The 23,281-nt window shown below is 34.5% G+C and overlaps 1 protein-coding gene across 1 annotated transcript in view; it reads right to left on the reverse strand.

Annotated features, from left to right (window-relative positions):
- TRDN (triadin) overlaps window positions 1-23,281 on the reverse strand; it is a 305,883-nt gene that overhangs the window by 102,988 nt on the left and 179,614 nt on the right. Inside the window, 6 exon segments of the mRNA XM_047860375.1 lie at window positions 928-954; window positions 1,080-1,112; window positions 4,276-4,293; window positions 5,008-5,037; window positions 14,791-14,820; window positions 22,036-22,089. Coding sequence (XP_047716331.1) covers window positions 928-954; window positions 1,080-1,112; window positions 4,276-4,293; window positions 5,008-5,037; window positions 14,791-14,820; window positions 22,036-22,089 — 192 coding nt within the window.

Below are 23,281 nucleotides of genomic sequence, written 5' to 3' on the forward strand. Positions count from 1 at the left end.
TAAATAGTTGAGCTATATTTGTATGGGTATTTATATAGCACTGAATACATGCAATTTCCATTCAAATACAATAAAATGGGAGGAGAAAATAATGGACATTATATGAATCTATGGCCACACACGCACACACACACACACACGAAAACTCAATGAAGTTCCTTGAGTAGAAATTTGAAGGCAAAAACAAAAGGTAATATTTTAAAATTAAGTCAATAAAATAAGTTTAGAAACTTGCATTTATTTTCCTTTGAAATAACTAATTGGCAGGCTAAATGCTAGAAACCTTTAAGAAAACCATTGGTATTCATACTTACTGCATTTTTAGAATTGTTTGTATATGTGTTTTACTGATTGATTCTCAATTCAATTTTCCCCCAATAGAATGTAAATATATTGAGGGCATAATCTACCTCTACTTTTATTGCAGCTCCCCTGAGTACTCAAGAAATGTCATTAAGTAACATTTTGAATAGGGAGAGAGTAATTGCTGAAATTGAATATTCCGTATTTTACAGGTAAAGCAATATTGGATGCACTTATAGAAAGTGGTTTTTCTCTTGTTTTGTATTGGGTTTTTTGGGGTTTTTTGTTGTTGTTGTTGTTTTTTACACTAAACACTGCTCTGAAAAATTCACTGGGGAACTTAGGAAGCTACAGATGCTGATTCAGTCAGTCCAGGAAGGAGCTGGAGATATTGCATTTCTAACAACCTGGTGTTGCTGGCTCACAGACATATATTGGGTAGCAAGAGTGTAACAAATTATTTGGCTTTAATTTTCAAAAACTTCATTGGTGCTAACTCTGTGTCAAGAACTTGCAAAGACTATGGGATGGAAGGATTTCCTATCCTTTCTTGTCATAAGGCTGCAACATTAATAAACATTGCATATAGGGTAGAAAGAACCCAGCAACATCAGACTAACTCACCTGAATGTTCCTTCTTTGATGACTTTGCTGTATCAAAGAAAAGAAAAGAAAAAAAAAAGTCAAAATTCCAAGCCATTCTATGGCAATTCAGTATTCAATTGCAAATTAAGTAACAATATGAAAGTAAGATAGAGGAATTTAAAAACAGTTACCTGGTTCCACGTGTTTTTCTTTCTTTTCCTGTTCTGAAAGGAACAATATTATCATTGTTATTATTACCATCATTATTATCATTCCAATTTTATATGTCATAATTTAATTGCTTTAACACAAAGAAACATGTATGTGCTAATGCTGGGCTCAACAACTGATAATTGCTATGAAAAGACTAAGACTGTGTATTTAAATCTTTCCTCTCTTTCCCTCACTGAGTTCCTGCACCGAACAGCATAAAAATATTCTATATAAGAGCAATTCTTCACGATTAATAAAGCAAAGAAAATTAAATAGGGTCCATAAAGGATGGAAAATAATTAATTTCCTATTGTATTAGATCAACATCAAATAAATTTGGGATAAAAAAGCACAAAGGATAATTATTGCAGCTGTTTTAAAATAATTTTCAGATAAAGATGGACAGATTCCATATGGACTTCCTCTTCAAAGGTGAAATCTTCTTATATTGAAAAGGTATTCGTTTAGTTAAGTCAAAGACTTTGCTGAGAACACCAAAATAGACTGAATTTTCAGTGGAAAGCAAAACACACTCCCCTTGTTTTTAGGACAAATGCTCCATATAGGGTCCTTTTTAGATAGTGTTTCTTTTTAAGAATCCACTCTTGTCAATATTGTGTGAGGCAAAGTGTTATTCTGGCCTCAAGAGTAAGATGGCATTTTTATTATAATAAGCACTAATTTTATATAAAGTGCAAGTACTGATTTTATATGGAGTGTTATTATCTGCAATCCTTTTTTCCCCCTTGACAAGCTTGTCAAATTAATTTAAAAGAAGATTTTCAAGAAATGTTTTAACATAGGTATATTATTATCGGATTTTTTAAAGAGAAGGTATGTGAAGATTTCTTAAGTTTCATTCAATGAATACATTTTGGAGACTGGAAGATGTTTACATTGAAAGAATTCTAAGAACTGTATTTCAGAAACATAGAGTGCCATCAAATCTCTATGGTCATCTCATGAGCTTCTCAAGTGTATAATTTGTTTATCAAGAGTGTAGTCATGTTAAGTATAAAGAGCAGTTTACCCACTCACAAGGTTGCATCCAGGCAGTAAAACAAATAAAACAAATGACTTGACCAAGTGTTACAAGTCAAAAAGCAGACACTTAGGTGATTTAGCTAAAATTAAAGACAGTAAGAACATTCCCAAAAGTTGTTTGAAAAACATGGAGTAATTAAATATCTTGCTTAATTTACTGTGGGACCGAAGCACCAATCATGTAACATTTCTAAGAAATTTGCAAAGTGATGACCATCAAAAACATAGTGGGAGTAATCTGGGTATGCATCAAAATTCAATCCCGGCAATATGTGAAATTTCAAAGTGAAACAAGGGGGCTTTCCAATCAACATCAGAAAGCCATCATACAAGCAAAAAATACCTGTGCTAATTTGGAACAACATGAGGAAAAATGCTGTTGAGAGCACTTATATGGGATAATTCAGGATGTAACTGTTGAATTATTTTTAATAAATATAAATTTATAAAACTGCCAAATCATATCTATGATTGATTTTTTTTACTTTTTATTTTGAAAAAATTATAGATCATGAGAATTTTCAAAACTATGTATAGGAAGGCTCCATGTACTCTTCACTGTTTCCCTATCATGATTTTTTTTTAACTAAAGAAAAAACTTCTTAATTGTGACAACTAGAAAAGTAAAAGCAAAATAAGAATATAGGGTTAGAGATGTGTAATTGAATAAACAATCTTAAAGACAAAAAAATGAAATCAAACAAATTAAAAGATACAACATTAACAACAATAAAAGCCAAGTCTAGATGATAAACCAGAATAAATAAGTTAATTTAGAAATAATTAATAGTTGTTGAGGAACTATAGTTGAGGAAAATTCGTTTTCTTTTTCTTATTACTGCCCAAGTCACAATCCACTGAATTTCTCAAAGAAGGAAGCAGTTGGGATGTAAATGAATGCCTGGGAAGGCATTTTTTTTCTTAAATTAAATCTACCAATGCTCCCGAGATTGTCAAGGAGACACAGTGTGTCTGCAGGATCTTTTAAATTATACAGACTGCAATAAAGCGAGGGCCTTAGGGTTATATATGTGTGTATATATATGTGTGTGTGTGTGTGTGTATATATAATTTAATATCATTTTTCAAATCTTTGGTTGTCCTTCATTTTTCTGCTGGTGCAATGGTTTATACAGTGTTTCTGTTTCCGTGTGCTCGTGCTCATCAGCAGCAGTGCGCTCACATAAATCTGAAACTGAAGGAACACATACTTCTCTATAGATAGATTGCTCCCCCTGGCTGAGTCGCACTATAATTTCATGATTCATCCCACAGTGCATTTAGAGCATTTTTATGACACAGAATGCCTCAGCATCCTAACCTTTTACAGTACCAAAACATACATAAAATTTTCAAAAATGGTATGTATTTTAAAACAGATGTTTTTTAATATCACTGGGATCCTGAAAAGCTCTACATTCTGGGAATGTGATGATTTTTAATAGCTGATCGAGTAGGGTTAAGTTGGGGCTTTTTGTTTCCATTTGTTCAATATATCAGAATTTCTTCAGAGGAGAGCGTATATTTGCAAAAGATACAACCTCAAGGTATCTGGCTTTACTGTTAGCAAACAGCTTTAACACAGTGTTAAAGCAGCAGTAGATGCTGCCTAAGGGATGGATTTCAAGCAATGCTATTACACGGAGCTCAGGTGCTTATAAAGGTAAATCATGTTAAGAACAAAATGTCATATATATAATATGAACATACCAAAATATTTATGGATTGCAAGAAGAAAGATAATGAGAAAGAGGTTATGAAACCAGCCTGAAAAATAAATTCTATTTGGTCTTTTTTAAGGACTGAGAATTTACCAGATTACAGGAATTATATTTACACTCACAGTTTTGGTTAATGGAATGAAGTTGTATTTTTAGTTATGTGGCTGTGGATGATATTATTAGATGATTGTATGAATTTGGCAATGGACTTTGAGAATGATTGCCATGGTTTTCAGTCCCTCTGACCCTCAGGTTGTGTACTTTTTCATACTGACAGAAAAACAACCAACAGAGTTCACATGCATAAAACAAAAAAAGAGATTCAAAACTGCAAGTCTATCAGCAGGCCAATAATGATAGTAAAGAGAAAAAACATATACACAAATATACTTTGCATGTATTTCCTTACTTTTTCCCTTGGGTTGTTCTGTTGGAAGAAATAAAAAACAAAACAAAACAATTGCTCTTAAAACTTTTAAAGATAAAACTGCTCTCCGAACATATGGACTAGACTATAATTTTTCCAGCCCCTTTCCCATTCTCTTTCCATAAATTTCAGTGTTGCTCTGAATTACTGGCAATTACTGTAGGTGTTTCCATAATTTTCGTGCAAAACATTGTGTGACAATAAACTGACTTAGAATTGCACTGTTTAATCATTTTCAGTGATTTATACCTTGCAGACTTCTTAAACACAGGCGAACACGTAAACCCATATGAACAAATACAAAAGAAACAGGTATACTTGCCAGATGAGTTATGATTCTATTCAAGACTTAAAGTAATGATTCAGTTCCTAATTGATGCTGGTGTTTCCAAGATTAAGTGAATTTATGCTTTCTGGTAAAATACATGCTTGATACTGAACATTATACAATTTCTTGTCAAGAAAACATTTCTTTGAAAACAATTATTGTGAAAGGTAAACATAGGCAATATTTATTTTTTATTTTGTTAAATATTTCTAATAGCAATATTGTCAGAAAAGATTTGACTTTCTCTCATTCTCAATCTTTTTCTCTCTCTCCCCTTCTTTCCTTATCCTATATGTATTTTTTTTCTTCTACAATAGTCCTTGAAGGATAAATGCAATTTGGGGATTCATCAAATATAAGACAGAGAAAGAAAATATTTCCAATACCTTCTATAGTTGTTTTTGTTTTCTTAGAATCTGAAAAAACAAAGATAAATTATTGATAAAGTAGATATGATAAATCAACAATTTATTAGTTTACAGTAAAATGCCAAACACTCTGAAGTAATCTTCAATAAAATGCACTGATTGCATGATATATTTCTAGAATATGAGGCTTAAAGAGAAATTACTCTGTTTTTGAGTAGATGAGTATTAGAGTGAGGTAGTACATAAGCAATTTTCTGAAATATAAAGATTACAAAAAAGAAAAGAGATAAAAAATATCCATATATGATTTGCACAGAGATTACATTGTGCCTATCAAAGCTGGTAACTCTTTCATAGAAAGTCAAACTGAGAAAATATATGGTCTGTTCCCATAAAGATGGGCTAAAGCCCATGAATTTAGTCTGAAGTTTCAATTGTTCAGTCTGGAGCCACCCAGATGACCTGCTTTACACTCTCTGAGCAATCAATATATTTACAATACAAATATTCAATTATTGCTGTGAAACAAAACAGGTTGAGGTTGTCACATAGGTTACTGATGAACACATCATCATTCTTTGTAGCTGCCATAAAGTAATAATTAATGTGTATTCAATAGTCAACAGGCATCTGTTTTATTTGTCTTTTGTGTGTTCAGTTTAATTATGAAAAATTTTACTATTTTTTAGTATTTAGACCATGCAACTTTCTGTTCCTATCACTTGAAAATAAAACGAGAGGTGTTGATCCCATTTTACTTTAGTATAGAGGCATCTTAAGTTTCTGCTTAGAAATATTTATTTTTTCCATGTTTTTTTTTCTTTACCTCTTCTGTAAATTAACTTTGAAATTTTCTGGATATTACTGAAATTACAATTATAATAAGGAACTATAAATTGATCATTGGAAAAGGTAGATAAACTGTTTTCGGGCTGATAATTATATGCTTTAGAACTGAGAACAGTAGACATTTACTAATAATATGTAAGCTAATGGATTTGTGGGCCATATAGGAATGTAGTTGGGTCCATGATTTTACTTCCACAATGAAGTAATGGAGCTAAAATGTTTAAAGATGACAATGAATAGGAGTTTATCCACAAAAAGCAGTTACATGGTCAACTGAGTTGTTTTAAGAAAAAATGATAACCAATGACAGTAATAGTGTTGTAAAAGTAAAAACTCACTTTAATAGAAGTATAAGCTAGAAACACATTTTAGGAAGGCAACTGGAGAAATAACCTAGAAAGTCATAAAAATGAGCATGGTTTTGATACAGTAAGTCCACTACTAGAAATCCAAAGAGAAAAATGGAAAATTATCATAAAAATATACATAGAAAGAGACTTTTCCATGAAATTGTTTTATATTTCTAAATAATGGGAATATTAAACAGTACCCTCTGAACAGTAGTGGAACTCTTAAAGAATTCGTAGGATATCCACATAATAGAAAAATACAGTCATTAAAATGATATTTTTGCAACCTGTGAGTTTCTCATTTTTCTGTAATAGGAGTATGTTTCATGTACAAACAAACCTTATGAAAAATAATAAGTCCTTGGAATAAAACATTTACTTATAAGTAAACATCTATTAAGCATTAGTATGTCCAGCATGGCACAGTATAAAGAATATTAGACTAGATTTTTCTTAATATCCTTCCCACCCCCTCAAAAAATAGTTTCTTGATATTTGGTTTCTCATCTGGAACTGTAAAATGTGCTTTACAGGACACCTGCGTGGCTCAGTCCATTGGGTGTCCAACTTTGGCTCTTCATGATCTCATGGTTCATGGGTTCGAGCCCTGAGTTGGGCTCTGTGCTGACAGCTCAGAGCCTGGAGTCTGCTTCAGATTCTGTGTCTCCCTCTCACTCTGCCCCTCCCCCCAAGTGCTCTCTTTCTCTCTCTCAAAAATAAAATAAAAACTTTTTAAAACTTTTGAAAAAATAACACAATTGAAAATCAGGTTTGGGAAGATCTGTGGGACAGACAGAGGATGAAATGTGGCAGATGAGAAGATTATTTCCACCCCACCCCTATTCTTTGATTAGATGCTGGCATGGGGGAGGTGTGGAAAGCTAAATACAATATTTAGCTGTGAAATGTCTGCTGTTTTAACCTGCATTCTTTCACCCTCATAATAGGAATTGGTAATATAATGTATTATATATCAATTGTACTGAAATGAAAGAGTAAAAAAATCATTTGAAGTCCAGGATCAGATCAGCATAGAATTTATTCAGATAAAGTAAAGTGTTTCATGAAGAAGAAATGTAACAAAATTATAAGCCACAATCTAATCAGGTAAATCTTTCAAAAGTTCACTGCATTTGTTCTAAAAACTGGGAGCTATAGTGAAATTAACTTAAAGTACCATTTTAAAATCATGTTTGGGGGTTAGGAGTCAACACAGCAGGAGACTTCTACAAGTAAAATACCTGAGCAACCAAAAACATAATGCTTGGAACTGAAAGATCACATACTGACCCTGAAAATCTATTAGTACTAGCCATTAATACTCAGGCTATTAGGCTTCATTATACCCTCTGAGCATTCTGCTGAAACAGCTTAAAAATATGATAAAGGCTTACTAAGTGAATATACTTCCCTAAAGACCATATGCCCAATAATCTGAACAACAGTCTTTTATTAAGAACATCAAGACTCACAGCAGCTGTGATTTAAAAGAAGTGATGTGTTAGCAATCTGTTTAATTCATCATTCACTCATTGCTAGCGATGCACGGTAGTGTCCCTCATCTGGGGCGGGGTGGCGGGGTACATTCCAGACTCCCAGTGGATGCCTGAAACTGCAGACAGTACCAAAACCTGTATATCCTATGTTCTTTTCCTCTACATGCATACCTATGATAAAGTTTAATTTATAAATTAGGCACAGCAAGAGATTAGTAATAATAATAATAAAATAGGCAAATTATAACAGTATACTGTAATAAAAGTCATGTGAATATGATCTCTCTTAAAATGTTTTACTGTACTGTAGTCACTCTTCTTGCGACAATGTGAAATGATAAAATGCCTGTGTGATGAGATAAAGTGAGGTGAATGACATAGGCATTATGATTGATGTTAGACTACTATTGAACTTCTAGCCATGTGTCAGAAGGAGGTTCATTTGCTTCTAGGTGGTGGTTGACCTCAGGGGATTGAAACTGCCAAAATGAAGCCACAGAGAAAGGGGGACTACTGTATCTGGTATGGTCTACTATATTCCTAGGTGATGCCAGAAAAAAATGGTATATCAGTTTCATTGAAGGGAAAAATTAATTCTACATAGTCTAATAATGCAGATGATGAAGTATTCCATTTTCTTTGTATAACTTGCCCCATTGACACCTGTACTCAGTTACAATAACATATATTTTATATTTTGCTTTGTTTTTCAATATAATCTCCCTTCAGATCTCAATTCTGAAGCCCTAGAACCTATAATTCTCACATGCATTCAGCTCTCCTCGCTCTTGTTCTAGCTATAATAAATGAGAAATGTAATCCAGCCCGTTCTCAATAAAACTATGTCCTTCAGAAGATAAACTGTGTTGGAGAACTCAAAGGCTTTCCAGCCCCTAAGAATTCATAAGTGAAGCTAAGTTTAAATGAATGGGATCTACCTAGATGTGTTAGTGCAACCCAAGTAGCAGTTAGTGATCAAAATATACCTACGATGAAACTGTCAGTTTTTGGCTATGATTTCTCAGACCTAAAAATCTCCCTGGAATATAACTTCCAATAATAACTTAAAAAAATTCTTCCTTCCCTGGGATGAATACCTACTCATATTTCTTGTGGCTCTCATATTGATCTTAAGAGTCCTAGATATTATTGATTCATTCACAGAATAAATATTTATTAAGCAATGTGATAACTGAGGAAATCTGTTAGTCCCAATAGAAGATAAAACTTAGACATGGTGCCTTTACTCAGAAGTTTTAAAGTCAATTAGAGTAGATGGAATTTGGAAACTAGTAATATGAAGTACTAGGTGGCAAGAAATAAGCAATGGTAGGGAGGTATAAGTAAATTCTGATGGAAGATTATAAATGAAAAAAGAAACTATATTTAATTGAGAGGGTCAGACAGATGTCTTAGAGGAAGTAGAATTTTTCCTGAGTCCTAAAATCATTGAATAAAACATTGAAGGAAAAGGAAAGGATAAAGTCTACTATGATGACAGCAGGAACAAAGGCAAGACAGCAAGTTCTATGTTAAAAGTTGAGAATGACTTGGTATAGAAGTATGTAATACATAAATAAAGAAAGTGGATAGAAGTATAGGGAAAAGATTCCACCATAGTACCATGATGGTTGTGCACATATCCATATAAGCCATACAGGCCAAGTTTTAAACCATAGCTAATGTGAGTCTCTGTGGAATGCCTCATGATTTTTCCGGAACATAATAGGAGGCGAAGCTGTCATAGGCAGCTTCTTATTGCCTCCTGAGTTCTCCTGCCTAGAACCCTTGAGAATAGAATTGCACACCATAAAACCATGTGAGTGTATGTGGTCTAGAATTGGCTCCTCACCACTGAAATGTTCTTAACTTGTGTTGCATTCTCTGGCCTCTTTTTGGGGGTGTCATCATTTTTTGTTGTGTACGACAAGAACCATGACGTGCTGACACCTTCAGATACTGTTACTTTTGATGACCATGAAAGTAATGAATTGTCTCTATCTCAAGAGGGCTCATTGTATCTTTACTGGTGGAATTATTTAGGCCTTGGCTTTGACTTTGCCTAGCTGTGTGCATGACAGGAGGTCAGAAAACAGACCATAAGGACTTGGATTATAGGTTAAGACCTGTAGACTATATTTTGTGGTTGAGGTGAAACTACTGAATATTTTAAGTAGGTAAAAACAGGAAAAATTTTATGAAGCCAATTGAATATTTTGGAGGAAAGTATTAGAGAAAATGTTATAGGCAGGATTATTATTTAGGTTAGAGATTCTCAAACTTTTCATCTCAGAAATCCTTTAATTTCTTCACAATTTTAAAAGATCCCAAACAGCTTTTATTTATGCAGTTTCTATCCATTGATACTTATAATTTTAAAAATTAAGGTTGAAGGGCACCTGAATGGCTCAGTGGGTTAAGTATCTGGCTCTGGATTTAGGCTCAGGTCATGATCTCCTTGTTTGTGGGCTCAAGCCCTGCTTTAGGCTCTTCATTGACAGTCTGGTGCCTACTTGGGACTCTCTCTGTCTCTATCTCTCTCTCTTTCTCTCAAAATAAATAAATAAACCTAAAAATATTAAAATTGAGAAAAATTTAAAAAATATATTTGCTTATGCGTTTATTAAAAAAGAATAGGGGCCCCCCGGTGGCTCAGTTGGTTAAGCATCTGACTTCAGCTCAGGTCATGATCTCATGGTTTGTGAGTTCAAGCCCCACATCGGGCTCTGTGCTGACAGCTCAGAGCCTGGAGCTTGCTTCGGTTTCTGTGTATCCCCCTCTTTCTGCCCCTCCCATGCTCATGCTCTGTCTCTCTCTGTCTAATAATAATAATTAAATGTTAAAAAAATGAAAAAAAGAATAAACATGTTACATGTTAACATAAATATTTTTATGACAAATATATTTTCCAATACAAAAAAAATGGTGAGATGAGTGACTTTGTTCTACATTTTTGTGAATCTTATTAATGTCTAGCTTAATGAGAAGATGGTTGGATTTGCATATCTGCTTAAGTATTCAATCTGTTGCAGAATCGCAAATTATGTAGCCTCTGGAAAATGCCAGTGCATACTCATGGGAGGATGAGAATGAACAAGGCACACGATGACTTCATGTTTTTACAAAAATAGTTTTGACCTTGAGGAACCACTGAGAGGGTCTCTGGGACCCCCAAGAGTCCTTGACCACATTTTGAGGACCTGTGACTTCAGAGATGATTACCCTGGTCCACATGAGAAGTTAGAAAAACTAATGTGAGATCACAAGCGGCAATGTGAGGTGAAAGCTAGAGGGCTGGAAGCTGTGAATGAAGATCAGCCATTCTAATTATTTTAGACAAGATTAAACCAAAGAGAGTCCAACCAAATTAAAAATTCTAGAAGACAAAATGCCAGGGGCAAAGGAGTAACAGTGATTGAAGCTTACCCCAGAATTTGAGTCTCCTCGTCTACAAGGAGAGTAGGGCAATGACATAAGAAGAAATAGAGAATAAGCACATTTTATAGTGAAAAATGCAATTTAATGGAACTTGACTTTGAGAACTAATGGAAAATAAGAAAGAATATGTGTTAACAGATAACAAGTAAAATGTCTGTAAGGGGAGAAAGAGTGGCATACAAGGGAAATTTCAGTAGAAAAGGGCTTGCAAAAGGACCCCAGTTGAATATTCAAAAATGTCACTCCACTTAAGCTAAGATACGGTTGCTCTGATGCCCGAAGTCCAAAGAACAGTAAAAGTGATGGGCAAAGCTCAGTGCAGCCAAGGGTCTCTCTTCTTAAGGTTTCTAAAAGAGACTTGATGGGACATAGGGGGATAAGATCTTAAGATGAAAAACAAATCTTCAGAGTTCACTATGCAAGAAACCCTTTGCCTCCCGGTGCACAAATCATTGGTATGCACTTTTGTTTCTGCATTTTATAATTCATTAACAAAAGAACTTCACAGAACATTCTAATTAATTCTTAAAGCCCTCCTCATTCTCTTCTTCTCTAGGAAAGCTGTCAACCATTAATATCTTTGAATTATACCCCAAAAGTTTGCATGTGAGTAGAAATAAACTTTGTATAAGGAAAATGTTGAAAATCCAAATTGTATCTGGTTATTTGTACTAACTATGTCTCATTTGGATAAACATGTGCTTCCTGCCTCTAGGAAAAGATTGCAATAATCTTATTGAGATTATATAAAATAAGAAACAAGAGTCAAGAAACTTATGTCCTTATACCTCTCAGCCCTGCTTAACAGGAGAAAGGGAAATAGAAGCTCATGAAACAAAATCAAATGGCTGGCTAGAATAGCTGGACATTGAGTCTGTTCTCCATTTATACACTGGAAACAATGAAAGTTATTCTAGATAGCTGTCTTTTTTCTTAAACATCGTAATATTCACAATTACAAAACTTTTCCAAATAAGAGATAAAAGATAATCCATGAAACTCTTCGAAAACAACACCAATAATGATAATGATAATGATAATGATAATGATAATGATAATGATAATGATAATGATACTACTACTACTAATAATAGGGGTATGTAATTTATACATTTTATAGTTGGTGGTGGACACTGGATCACTTGAATCTCCATGGCAAAGCTCTACCCAAGCTCTCCAAGCTCTTCCAAATATTGCATACTGATTACAAACAATTTCTCAAAAAAAGAAAAAGAAAATGAGCAGCAAATTCAGGGAAAATAGAACAAAAAAATCCAGGAGCCATAGCAATGAGAAAAAAGAATCATACATAGCCTAAAGTTGTTCAGTTAGTAATTTGACTACTGTTGTATATACCCAAAAGTCTTTTAATACTTTGGTTTGAATGCTAACAAATGGAAAAATAACTGTTCATATTATTCTTTTTCTTAACTTAAATGGTAAATTGTTCTTTATTCCCAAGAAAGAATGGTGGGAGAAAGATTAACATTTTTGAGTACTGTCTTATCAAAGTAGTTAACATTTTGAGTAGTTACTGTCTTATCAAAAACTTACTACCTCTTTTTTTCTTGTAACATATCTGTATCCTCATCACAGTGTTGATCATGTAAGTGATATAATTTCCAGAATATACTGAAAGATTTGCTATGTGTACATGCGTAATTAATACTGATTTCAATCTCTTGAAAACAAACATACTAATGTGTCTTTTTAGGCTTTATTATGATACCATCGTTTTTCTCTCTCTGAACAAATAATGACCAACTAAAATATTTTTTCTGTCTCATATCCATGAACTCTTAGATTCTTGTTTAATAGAAGCAGAATGTGACTCCCAAACTATGATTATGCAAAATTCTGATGATACTAAATATTAAATATAACACTTGCTTTGCATTTTTCTCAAATTACATAACATTAATTGGATACAACTGTCATTTTCAAAGTTGGCAATGATTGCTTGTATTTTCATACTATTTTTACTAAGAAAATAAGCCTGGATTAATAAACAGTGGTGATATTTAGATCCTGTCTAAGTATTGTCAGAGTGCATGAGAAACACCTCTCTAAATAAAACCATTGTGACTGAGATGACCTTAGTATTTCTCTTAGCTTGACTAAATTTTAGACATGTTATAGACCCTCGATTTCCCTTTTATTAGTACATTTGCTTTAGAAAACTTGCAATTGTAATTTTTAAAAATTTTTTAATGTTTATTTATTTTTGAGAGAAAGAGAGAGACAGAGCATGAGGAAGGGAGGAGCAGAGAGAGAGGGAGACACAGAAACTGAAGAAAGCTCCAGGCTCTGAGCTGTCAACACAGAGCGTGATGCGGGGCTCCAACCCACAAACTATGAGATCATGACCTGAGCCAAAGTTGACACTTTGACTGAGTCACCCAGGTGCCCCTAGAAAACTTGCAATTGTACATTCTTTCCCTGTTCCTTTGAAATATAAATTGTCTATACCGAGAAGTATCTTTCTCAGGACTGATGAAGCATCCTTTTGAAATGTAATCATCAAAGGACACAGTGCCACTATCTCCCAATCTCTATGGGAAGGTAGGAGCCTAACTTCAATAAGCAACAACTAGTAACACAGATGGTCTAATCACAATGACTCGCACCCCATGCCCCAACCACCCTGTGTCCTCCAGTACCTTTCCACTAGCTAATCTCAGAGCTTTAAAATTCTTAGGCTTTTTGTTTCAGTGGTGTTGAGAGTTCAACTTCTCCTATTACAATGGACTTGAGTCCTATTGCAAGAGTCTTAAATAAAATCTTCCTTACCTGTTAAATTCTATTGGGTGCAAGTTTTCTTCGACAGCAAGAATATTTTACTCCATCTCAGGACATTCTGACAAAAGGAGGTGGTGTGCAGGGGATGGACTATAACTTATTTGCAATTTAATAGACCAAAGTAGCATCAGTTGCTGGTTAGTGTCAGAGATTAGTAGTTAATAGAGTAAAAGTTCTGAGATTTTGAGAGGTTATGTTTTATCTCCTTTATCTTGAGAGAGATGAGATTTAAAATTTATTTTTGAGGGGCAACCTGGGTGACTCAGTTGGTTAAGTGACCAACTCTTGATTTCGGCCCAGGTCACGATCTCATGGTTTGTGAGTTCAAGCCCCACATTGAACTCTGTGCTGACAATGAGGAGCCTGCTTGGGATTCTCTCCACTACTCTGACACTCATGCTGTCTCTGTCTCTCTCAAAATAAATAAATAAACATGGGACACCTGGGTGGCTCAGTCAGTTGAGTGTCTGACTTCAGCTCAGGTAACGATCTCATGATTCGTGGGTTTGAGCCCCGCTTCAGGCTTTGCGCTGACAGCTCAGAGCCTGGAGCCTGCTTTGGGTTCTGTGTCTCCCTCTCTCTCTGCTCTTCCCTCACTCATGCTCTGTCTCTCTCTGTCTCAAAAATAAATGAACATTGAAAAAAATTTTTAAATAAATAAAATTTTTTAAATGAAAAAAAAATTTTTGAAAAGTAGTTCACCCATTTACATGAGGTAAAGTACAAAAATACATTCATGAGAAATGTATCCATAATATAGATCCAGTTATCCAAAGGAAATACAGACAAGATGGCAGTCAAAACTCAACTCTGAATTTTGGTAAATTGTTTACATAAAAGGCATAGTGGAATTTTTGCATTAAACATACCTTCCTTCTTTTCATCTTTTTTAGCTGTTGCTGAAATAAGATAAATAAAATCATGTTAAGACATAGTAAATGATCATTCTTCAGAATACTCCTGGGAATATGAGAAAGCATTCCATGTATTTATAAATTGAGTGGATATCTATGCACAAATTAATCCATCCAAATCTGCAATAAGAGAATAACCTGAAAATATTATTTCATATGAGTGTTTTTTAATAACTCAGATATAAGCATAAAACCAAAAAAGAATTAAAAAGTATGTCATAACATAGACAAGAAGTCAAATTAAGAAGTATAGCATATGTTTAGTATAAGTTCATCTTAGGTTTGAAATTGTTATATCTGAGAAAACCACAAACACTTCTAAAAGAATATGAATAGATCTATGCCCAAAATGAAAGTAATATTTTATAAATTATCTCTGCCTAACTACTAAGAAATTGTATACCAGTTTATTATACACATTTACAGTAGTTGTGTTTAAAGGTACCATTTCAGCAAGGGGTAATGACAGTCCCACCCTCCTTTCAGCAAATGTATGCCACCTTTACACAGGGAAAAGGCATAGCACATTTTAATCATCTTTGAATTCTGACTTCCTCTGTGGTGGATTTCATCTAATCCTGGATCATGAATCTAAATCTGGATCTAGGTTGTAACACGTGTTTGCTACCAAAAACACGTAGGGTTAGCTGGGGATTGCTCCAAATAGGATGACTCCTGGTTTTGTGTAAAGTTCATTCAGGAGACAAACCCACTCAAAGAAGCCTTAGGTCACACAAGTTGAATCAGAGACTGTGCACATCTCCTTAAAGTAATCCTGCCTGAGTGAATTAGAATTTCGGGGACTGGTGCACCTGGGTGGCTCAGTGGTTTCAGTTCATGGTTCGGTGAAATTGAGCCCCAAGTGGGCTCCATGCTGACAGTGCAGAGCCTGCTTGAGATTTTCCCTCTCCCTCTTTTTGCCCCCTCCACTCTCTCTCAAAATAAACAAATAAACTACAAAAAAAAAAGAATTTGGGGGACCACTTAGAACCAACACGTAAGACTACTTTGGGTATTTAGTCTAGGCTACGTTTACTAAAGCGTCTTCTCACTGGGGTTTCACAGTAGCCTTTTGAGGAAAGCAGCCCAGAGTAAGAAACCTACATTACAGACAGTAAATGGTTTGCACAGGCTCATACAGAAAACAACCAACAGGGGCGCCTGGGTGGCTCAGTTGGTTAAATGGCCGACTTCAGCTCAGGTCATGATCTCGCGGTCCGTGAGTTCGAACCCCGCGTGGGGCTCTGTGCTGATAGCTCGGAGCCTGGAGCCTACTTCTGTTTCTGTGTCTCCCTCTCTCTCTCTGCCTCTCCCCCATTTGCACTCTGTCTCTCTCTGCCTTTCAAAAATGAATAAATGTTTAAAAAAATTAAAAAAAAAGAAAACAACTAAGAGGTCTAAAAGGAACAAAAGACTGAAAGGGAATATCTTTAAATTTATTAATTTAATTTATTATAGGTTATTTTGTTTTCTATTTTCTAAATGTCATTAAGCGTTGTTACTTTTGTAGTAAAAAATTATTTTATAACCAAAATAATTCTACCTTGTAACATTTGTTCCTTTTAATAGGATTTTAACTGTAAGATACAAAATGTATAAAGGAACTACATTTATAATATTTTTTAAGTTAAAGCATCTGTCTATTCCAATGACATAATGAGGATAGTAATGAAGACAACTACAAAGATTTGGAAGATATGAGCAACACCTGATAGATTTCAAAGCCATGAGGCATAATTTCAGAAAACCCTATAGGTTTGACTCAGTAGATTTATTTGTTGTTAGTGCTTTACTTTATAAGTATGAATTTCCTCCAAGAAGCTTTATAATTTTCAAAATCATCCAATAAGTAAACATTTTGATTCTGGAATTCACTAATTTTTGTATTTTGCCTGGAATTTGTATAGTAAAGAAAAAAAGTGAAATGGATTTGTCCTTTAATTTACTGCAAGAGACATATTTTGCTTTTCTCCTATATAATTATCTTGACACTATTTCCCAATATTTGAGTCTCTAATAAGTTGGATCAAAGAATTTAGGTAGAGAGCTCTTTAAACAAAAGGAAAATAACACAAATTCACAAATTAAAAATTGCTGTCCAGGGGTGCCTGGGTGGCCCAGTCAGTTAAGTGTCTGATTCTTGGTTTCAGCTCAGGTCACAATCTCACAGTTCATGGGTTTGGGCCCCACATTGGGCTCTGCACTGTCAGTACAGATTCTCTTCCTCCCTCTCTCTGTCCCTCCCCTACTTTCTCTCTCTCTCTCTCAAAATAAATAAATAATTTTTTAAAAAAAAATTAAAAAATTGCTTCCAGGGGCAGCTGGGTGGCTCAGTTGATTAAATGCTCAACTCTTGATTTCAGCTCAGGTTAGGATCTTGTGATTCATGAAATCAAGCCCCGCATCGTGCTCCGTGCTGATGGGGTGGAGCCTCCTTGGGAGTCTCTGTCTCTCTCTGTCTTTCTGTCCCTCCTCAGCTCATGCTCTCTCTCAAAAAAAAAAAAAAAAATATATATATATATATATATATATATATGAATAAAAAATAAATTAAAACCATAAAAGCAGGGGCACCTGGGTGGCTCAGTTGGTTAAGTGTCCGACTTGGTTTTGGCTCAGGTCATGATCTCACAGTTTGTGGATTCAAGCCACAGGTCAGGCTTCATGCTGATGGCATGCAGCCAGCTTGGGATTTTCTCTCTCCCTCTCTTTCTGCCCCTCCCTAGCGCACTCTCTCTCTTTCTCTCAAAATAAATAAACTTTAAAGAAAAAAATGCTGCCCAGAGAGTCCTGGGAGACACCCTGGCAAGAGAGTGGCCCTAAACTTCACCAGTTTAGCAATAAACACACTCGTTGAGGACAACCAATGCCAGAAAAAGGACTGAGAACATGAATGCATTTTGAAAACCCGTTATCTCTTCTGAATTCTACAGAGAAGAAAAGCCCTCCAAAAATAGGAAAAATCTTTTGCAGATTTTTTTTTAATTTCTAAAATAATCTAAGAAGAACAACGCATTCATATGCAAGTGCAGGCATGTGGGTATGTGTATAAGTGTTCCTCTTTCCTGCTTTCATATTCTTCAATAGTTTTGGCTTTAAACTCTACAGTAACAAGAGTTGAATGAAAAAGTTTGGCCTATTCCTTCATAGTTGACACTGGCTTTGCTTCTTGCCCTGTGTTCCTTAAAATGAGTGGCTTTTATTCACAGCCATCTGGAAAGCTATGTGGTCTGTCAAGCTGGATTCCACTCCAGAAGTTAATCCAAACCAGGCTTTCGGGATCCAGCTGCTTCCAGAACGTTTTTCTAACTTTTGTTCCATGTGTCCCACTGCAGACTCTCATTCAACTCGCCTAATGCTATTTCACTGGATTATGTGGCTCGATGACCCTGAATCTGCTGAGTAGACATGATTCTTCATTATCGGACTCTTTGTTTTCATATTCCAATGAGACTGCAATGGTTAACATTTTAGTTGTCTTGTTCTCTTTCTATTTTCTATCTATAATATATCAAAGACTTTTAATGTTTGCTTTAGAAATCCAAAGGGGAAAAAAATCACTGGAAATACGCTTACACAGATGAATATATGATGCATATAGACTCATCTTTTAAGGTGATTTCTGTTGTAACTTCCGTCCTTCCTTGAGCATTTCATTGTCAGCAGGTGTCTGCCCAACCATTGCATCTGCCTAATTTTTAAAAATTCCTATTTTTCTTCTCACTTTTCCATTTTATTCTAATTCCATTTCTTCAACACAATTTATTATGTAATGTCTATGAATCAGATTGATCTCCCACCTAGTTCTTACGGGCTATACAGAAAATTCACTGTGTGGATGACCCTCCATCTGCTCAGCATAAATCCACCGAAAAATGAATCCTCATCTTCTCCCTTAAGTTAGTTCCTTTCCCCGGGATTTATTTTTTTAACTTTTTTAATGATCATTCATTTTTGAGAGAGAGAGAGAGAGAGAGAGAGAGAGAGAGAGAGGCAAAACACGAATGGGTGAGGGGCCCAGAGACAGGGAGACACAAAATTTCAAGCAGGCTCCATGCTCTAAGATGTCAGCACAGAGCCCGACCGGGGGCTTAGACACACCAACTGTGAGATCATGACTTGAGCAGAAGTCAGACTCCTAATCAACTGAGCCACCCAGGTGCCCTCCCTGGGACTTATTTTTGACAATTAAATCATCCTATTCACCCAGCCTTAAAAGTTCAATACTGTTTTAATCTTCTCTTGTTTCATTGTGTATCTTCTATCAATTAGCGTTTTTTCAAAATATCCAACTTAGTTGCAGCTTTCCGAAGTCACTGACACCATCATAGTTGAGGTTGTCTCATAACTTGATAATGACAATAACCTTTCACAATTATCACTAACTCTTTATTTCAAGCCATCTACACTAGCAATGCTTTTTTACTGCCAGTTTATTCTTTAGTCATGCTCCAAGCCCACATGAAGTCATCCTCTCCTCATCCATTTAGAATCCCTCAACCCAACTCACTAAAAATCACTTTGTCTTAACTAATATGACATTTATTATCTCTACAAGTCAATTCAGCATTACTTGATATTCTATTTATGTTATTATTTCAATTTCTTGTATCTCCAACTTATAATCTATAGTATAGAGTCATTTTTTTCATATTCTTCTCAGTGTCTCAAAACTTTCTTAAATTTTTTAATATACTTCTAAAAAATGTGTGATAAATATTAATAATAGAGCAAAATATTTACATATTTAGACACAGCTTATATAAAACTAGATATTAAATATTCCCTTTGTTAAAAAAGTTTAAAAATAAATAAATGAAGAGATATATTCTAGTCTTTTACCACAATATAAGCATCATTATCAATTTTGTCACTTTATACTTCAAAAATATCAGGGTGCCTGGGTGGCTCAGTCAGTTAAGCGTCCGACTTCGGCTCAGGTCATGATCTCACGGTTTGTGGGTCTGAGCCCCGCATCAGGCCCTGGTGCTGACAGCTCGGAGCCTGGAGCCTGCTTCAGATTCTGTATCTCCCCCTCTCTCTGTCCTTCCCCACTCACTCTCTCGTTTTCATTCTCTGTCTCTCAAAAATAAATAAACATTAAAAAAAAGATATTGTTTACTTCAAAAATATCAGCCTCTGCTAGAGCAATACTGCCAATTGTGCTTAAGCTCTGTCTTCTAATAAAGTATATGCAAATATTAATTATTTCTATGCATGATTAATAATATGACTATGGTATTATAAAACCTAAGAAAGATCTATGGAAGATGTGCACAACACAAGTGACATTTATTCCTGCTTGAAGTGTCCCTCTTTTGATGTGTCATTGTCATTCTAGTGAACAGTGCTTTGTGCACTATGTTTAATCAACACACTTATCTAATTTCTTAAAAGAACGGCTCTAACAAGACTTTGAAACTCCACGGTATTAAAGACTCAACAGTAAGTCTTTTATTCCAAAAGAATAATTTCTGAGGCTTCCTTGTCCAGCATAGTTGGAATGCAAAAATGAAGAGCCCAAGGTCTAAAGCTCAAATTTGAAGCAAGTTTCCAGATATCTCTGCAATTTCCTCCCCTTGAATTCCTCTAATATGAGACTAAAGCAGCATTAAACTCTTGCCTCAAGTGGCAGTTCCACACCATGAAGTCCTCAGAAGCTTCGATCAAAGCAGAAGTGTCCCAGGGCAAGTGTTTTTTTGTTTGTTTGGTTGGTTGGTTTTGCTTTTTTTTTGTTTTGTTGCTGTTGTTGTTTTGTTTTTAATGATAACATCTATATATTAACCATGATACTTGAGGACCTGACTCCGAGTTGCATTTTCATGAATAAAAACCAAAAGTGATAATATTTGTCCTTTCTGCCTCCCGTAATATTTGTTATACTCTCTATTAAAATTCTCCTAAAGAAGATTCTATTTTCTTAAACAAAGAAATGATCAAATGATGATCAAATGAAAATTAAAAATTAGTATTATAGCTCCCAGCCCTCTTAGTATACATTACTTATAACTAACATCATTGGGTCAGTGGAATGGAATGCAGTCAACCCATGTAACCAGTATTTACCAGGATGATTCTGCACATAGTTGGGTCCAGGATTAAATGCAACCATGTTATATGTCATATGCTGAGGAGTCTGCTACAAAGGCCTTCTTCCCAGAAACAAATGTAATACCACCTAAATGCATATCCTTTATTGCTTGATATTGTATAATGTAGTGGGATCGGTTAACAAGGTGATGGGGATTAAGGAGTACACTTGTCATGATGAGCTCTGGGTGATGTATGGAACTGTTGAATCACTGTATTGTACACCAGAAACCAATATAACACTGGATGTCAACTAACAAATTAAAATAAAAACTTAAAAAGTAAAAAAAATATTCTCTATTAAACATTTTACCCTTTTCCCCCCCTAAATTCTGCAAAGTTTTTGTAGATGACAGAAGGCAGAATACTTGTGTCCTTCCCTTACACTTACATCAGATTACTCCTCATGGTTTAAGAATAATGGTCACATAATTCATATTCCAGTCTGTTGACTTGGAGTTACAAGATTTAGAATAGCTTTCTCAAAGGATGGATTTTGGATGATGGTTAAAAAATAACTTTATAGAAAAATTGTTTAAAAGAAATATCTTTCCCAAACTGATGCTTTAAAGAATCAGTATGTTTTTAAACATGTCTTAAAGGAAACCACTTCTGATGACTCCAAAATATTTGTAAGTGATGGAACTGATTTTCTCACATGGCTCCTAAAAACTAGGGAGATTACTTTGTAGTCATATCCAGAACCCAATTTCTGCAATCTTTATATAGATGAAATAATATTAACTTAATAACATTCTAAGTTTTCTAATTTGACACAAGTTACACAAAGGAAACATTGGAATAATTATATTTATTTGTAAATCTCTACCAATCTTTCTATCATCTATCAATATATGGCTTATTTTTAGAAACATAACTAAAAGCTCCATGACTGAAACTTGGAGTCAACATACTAACTCTTGGGTCCTTTATGGTTCCTCCAAGTACTAAAAATAAAATACTTGAAATGTGTATTTTAATGCAACAATATTTTCTGTAATAACCCAGCAGATGGTGCTATTCTGCAATAAACAGCTTTTGCTTTGTTTAAAGTGCTATGTACTTTCTAAAAAGAAAGAAATAGAATGTTTGAAGTGTTTTATTGCTTACCTTGTGCTGCAACTTTTGTAGTCCCTTGTTTGGTTTCAGGAGCTTTCCCTGGCTCTTATAAAGAAAAAGATAAATAAATTACCATGGTGATCTATTTCCGAAAGATATTTAACCCCCCCAAAAGGGGGAGAGTAGAAAATCAAAAACAGACATAGAAAACATTGCCCTTGGCACTTGGAATTTTTGTTATGAAATGAATACAATTGTTAGAGGGATCATTAAGAATTAAGCATATTGAGACCAAAAAAAAAAAAAAAAAAGTTTCCCAAAACTGCCTTATTGTTGTCTGGCCATGGCACACTTTGCATTTGTTTGCCACCTGAATCTGAAAATCTCAGAATTCTTTGTAAACTATTTCTGTATTATCAGTGCTTTGAAATGGACGGAACAGGTAGACATAAAGAGTTTCATAGAAGTTCACTGAGTGACTAATATGTGGATAAAGTCCAGAACTCCCAATATGCACTACCAGTCTGACTCAAGATGCCATTCCCTGTACCGCTGGCATCCCCGCCACAACTCCACTATTCATGAGGTCCCGGGTGACAGTATGCATTGTGACGGAATAAGAAAACTTCATTCTGAATCTTTCTTCTTTCTTGTCTTAGGTTTCTGATTTTTTCAGAATTTTCTCTTTAAAGAAACAGGATACAAAAACACATGTGATAACTACTTAATTATTTAATTAGCATGAAAAGTAAAGGGGAAATAAAGATTATAAATAGAAATGCCTATTTCCCATTTTACTCAATAATGATTTCATAATTATCTTCTGTAAGTTTTTGATAATTAAATTATCATTCAATAATATGGGAATGAAGATTTGGTCATTTGTTATAGATGTTGACCTTTATTCATTCATTCATCATGTGTTTATTTAGGACCTATTATGTGTATACATTAAGCAATGTGTAAATGTGGTAGCTAATACATATATATATATATATATATATATATATATATACATACATATTCAATCTTTCATTTAATCATCAAATGTTGATTACAGCTTATTTAATATTACACTGTTAGAGTTATAAGATTGTGTCAGAATAACTTGCAAAGAATCAAAGTTTCCATGTTTTTCTGGGCAAACAAAAGAGGTTTAATTTCTAACTTATGCTTCACCTCTTGTTGGTCAGTTAATTATTCATTTATATCATAATTTTCATGATTATGAAAATGCCAATTTTTATTCTGCATTTTATAAAAGAAATCTTATTTGACTCACATATAATTTTTATTA

Source organism: Prionailurus viverrinus, chromosome B2, assembly GCF_022837055.1.
Source record: "Prionailurus viverrinus isolate Anna chromosome B2, UM_Priviv_1.0, whole genome shotgun sequence".
In the NCBI taxonomy this organism is placed as follows: Eukaryota; Metazoa; Chordata; class Mammalia; order Carnivora; family Felidae; genus Prionailurus; species Prionailurus viverrinus.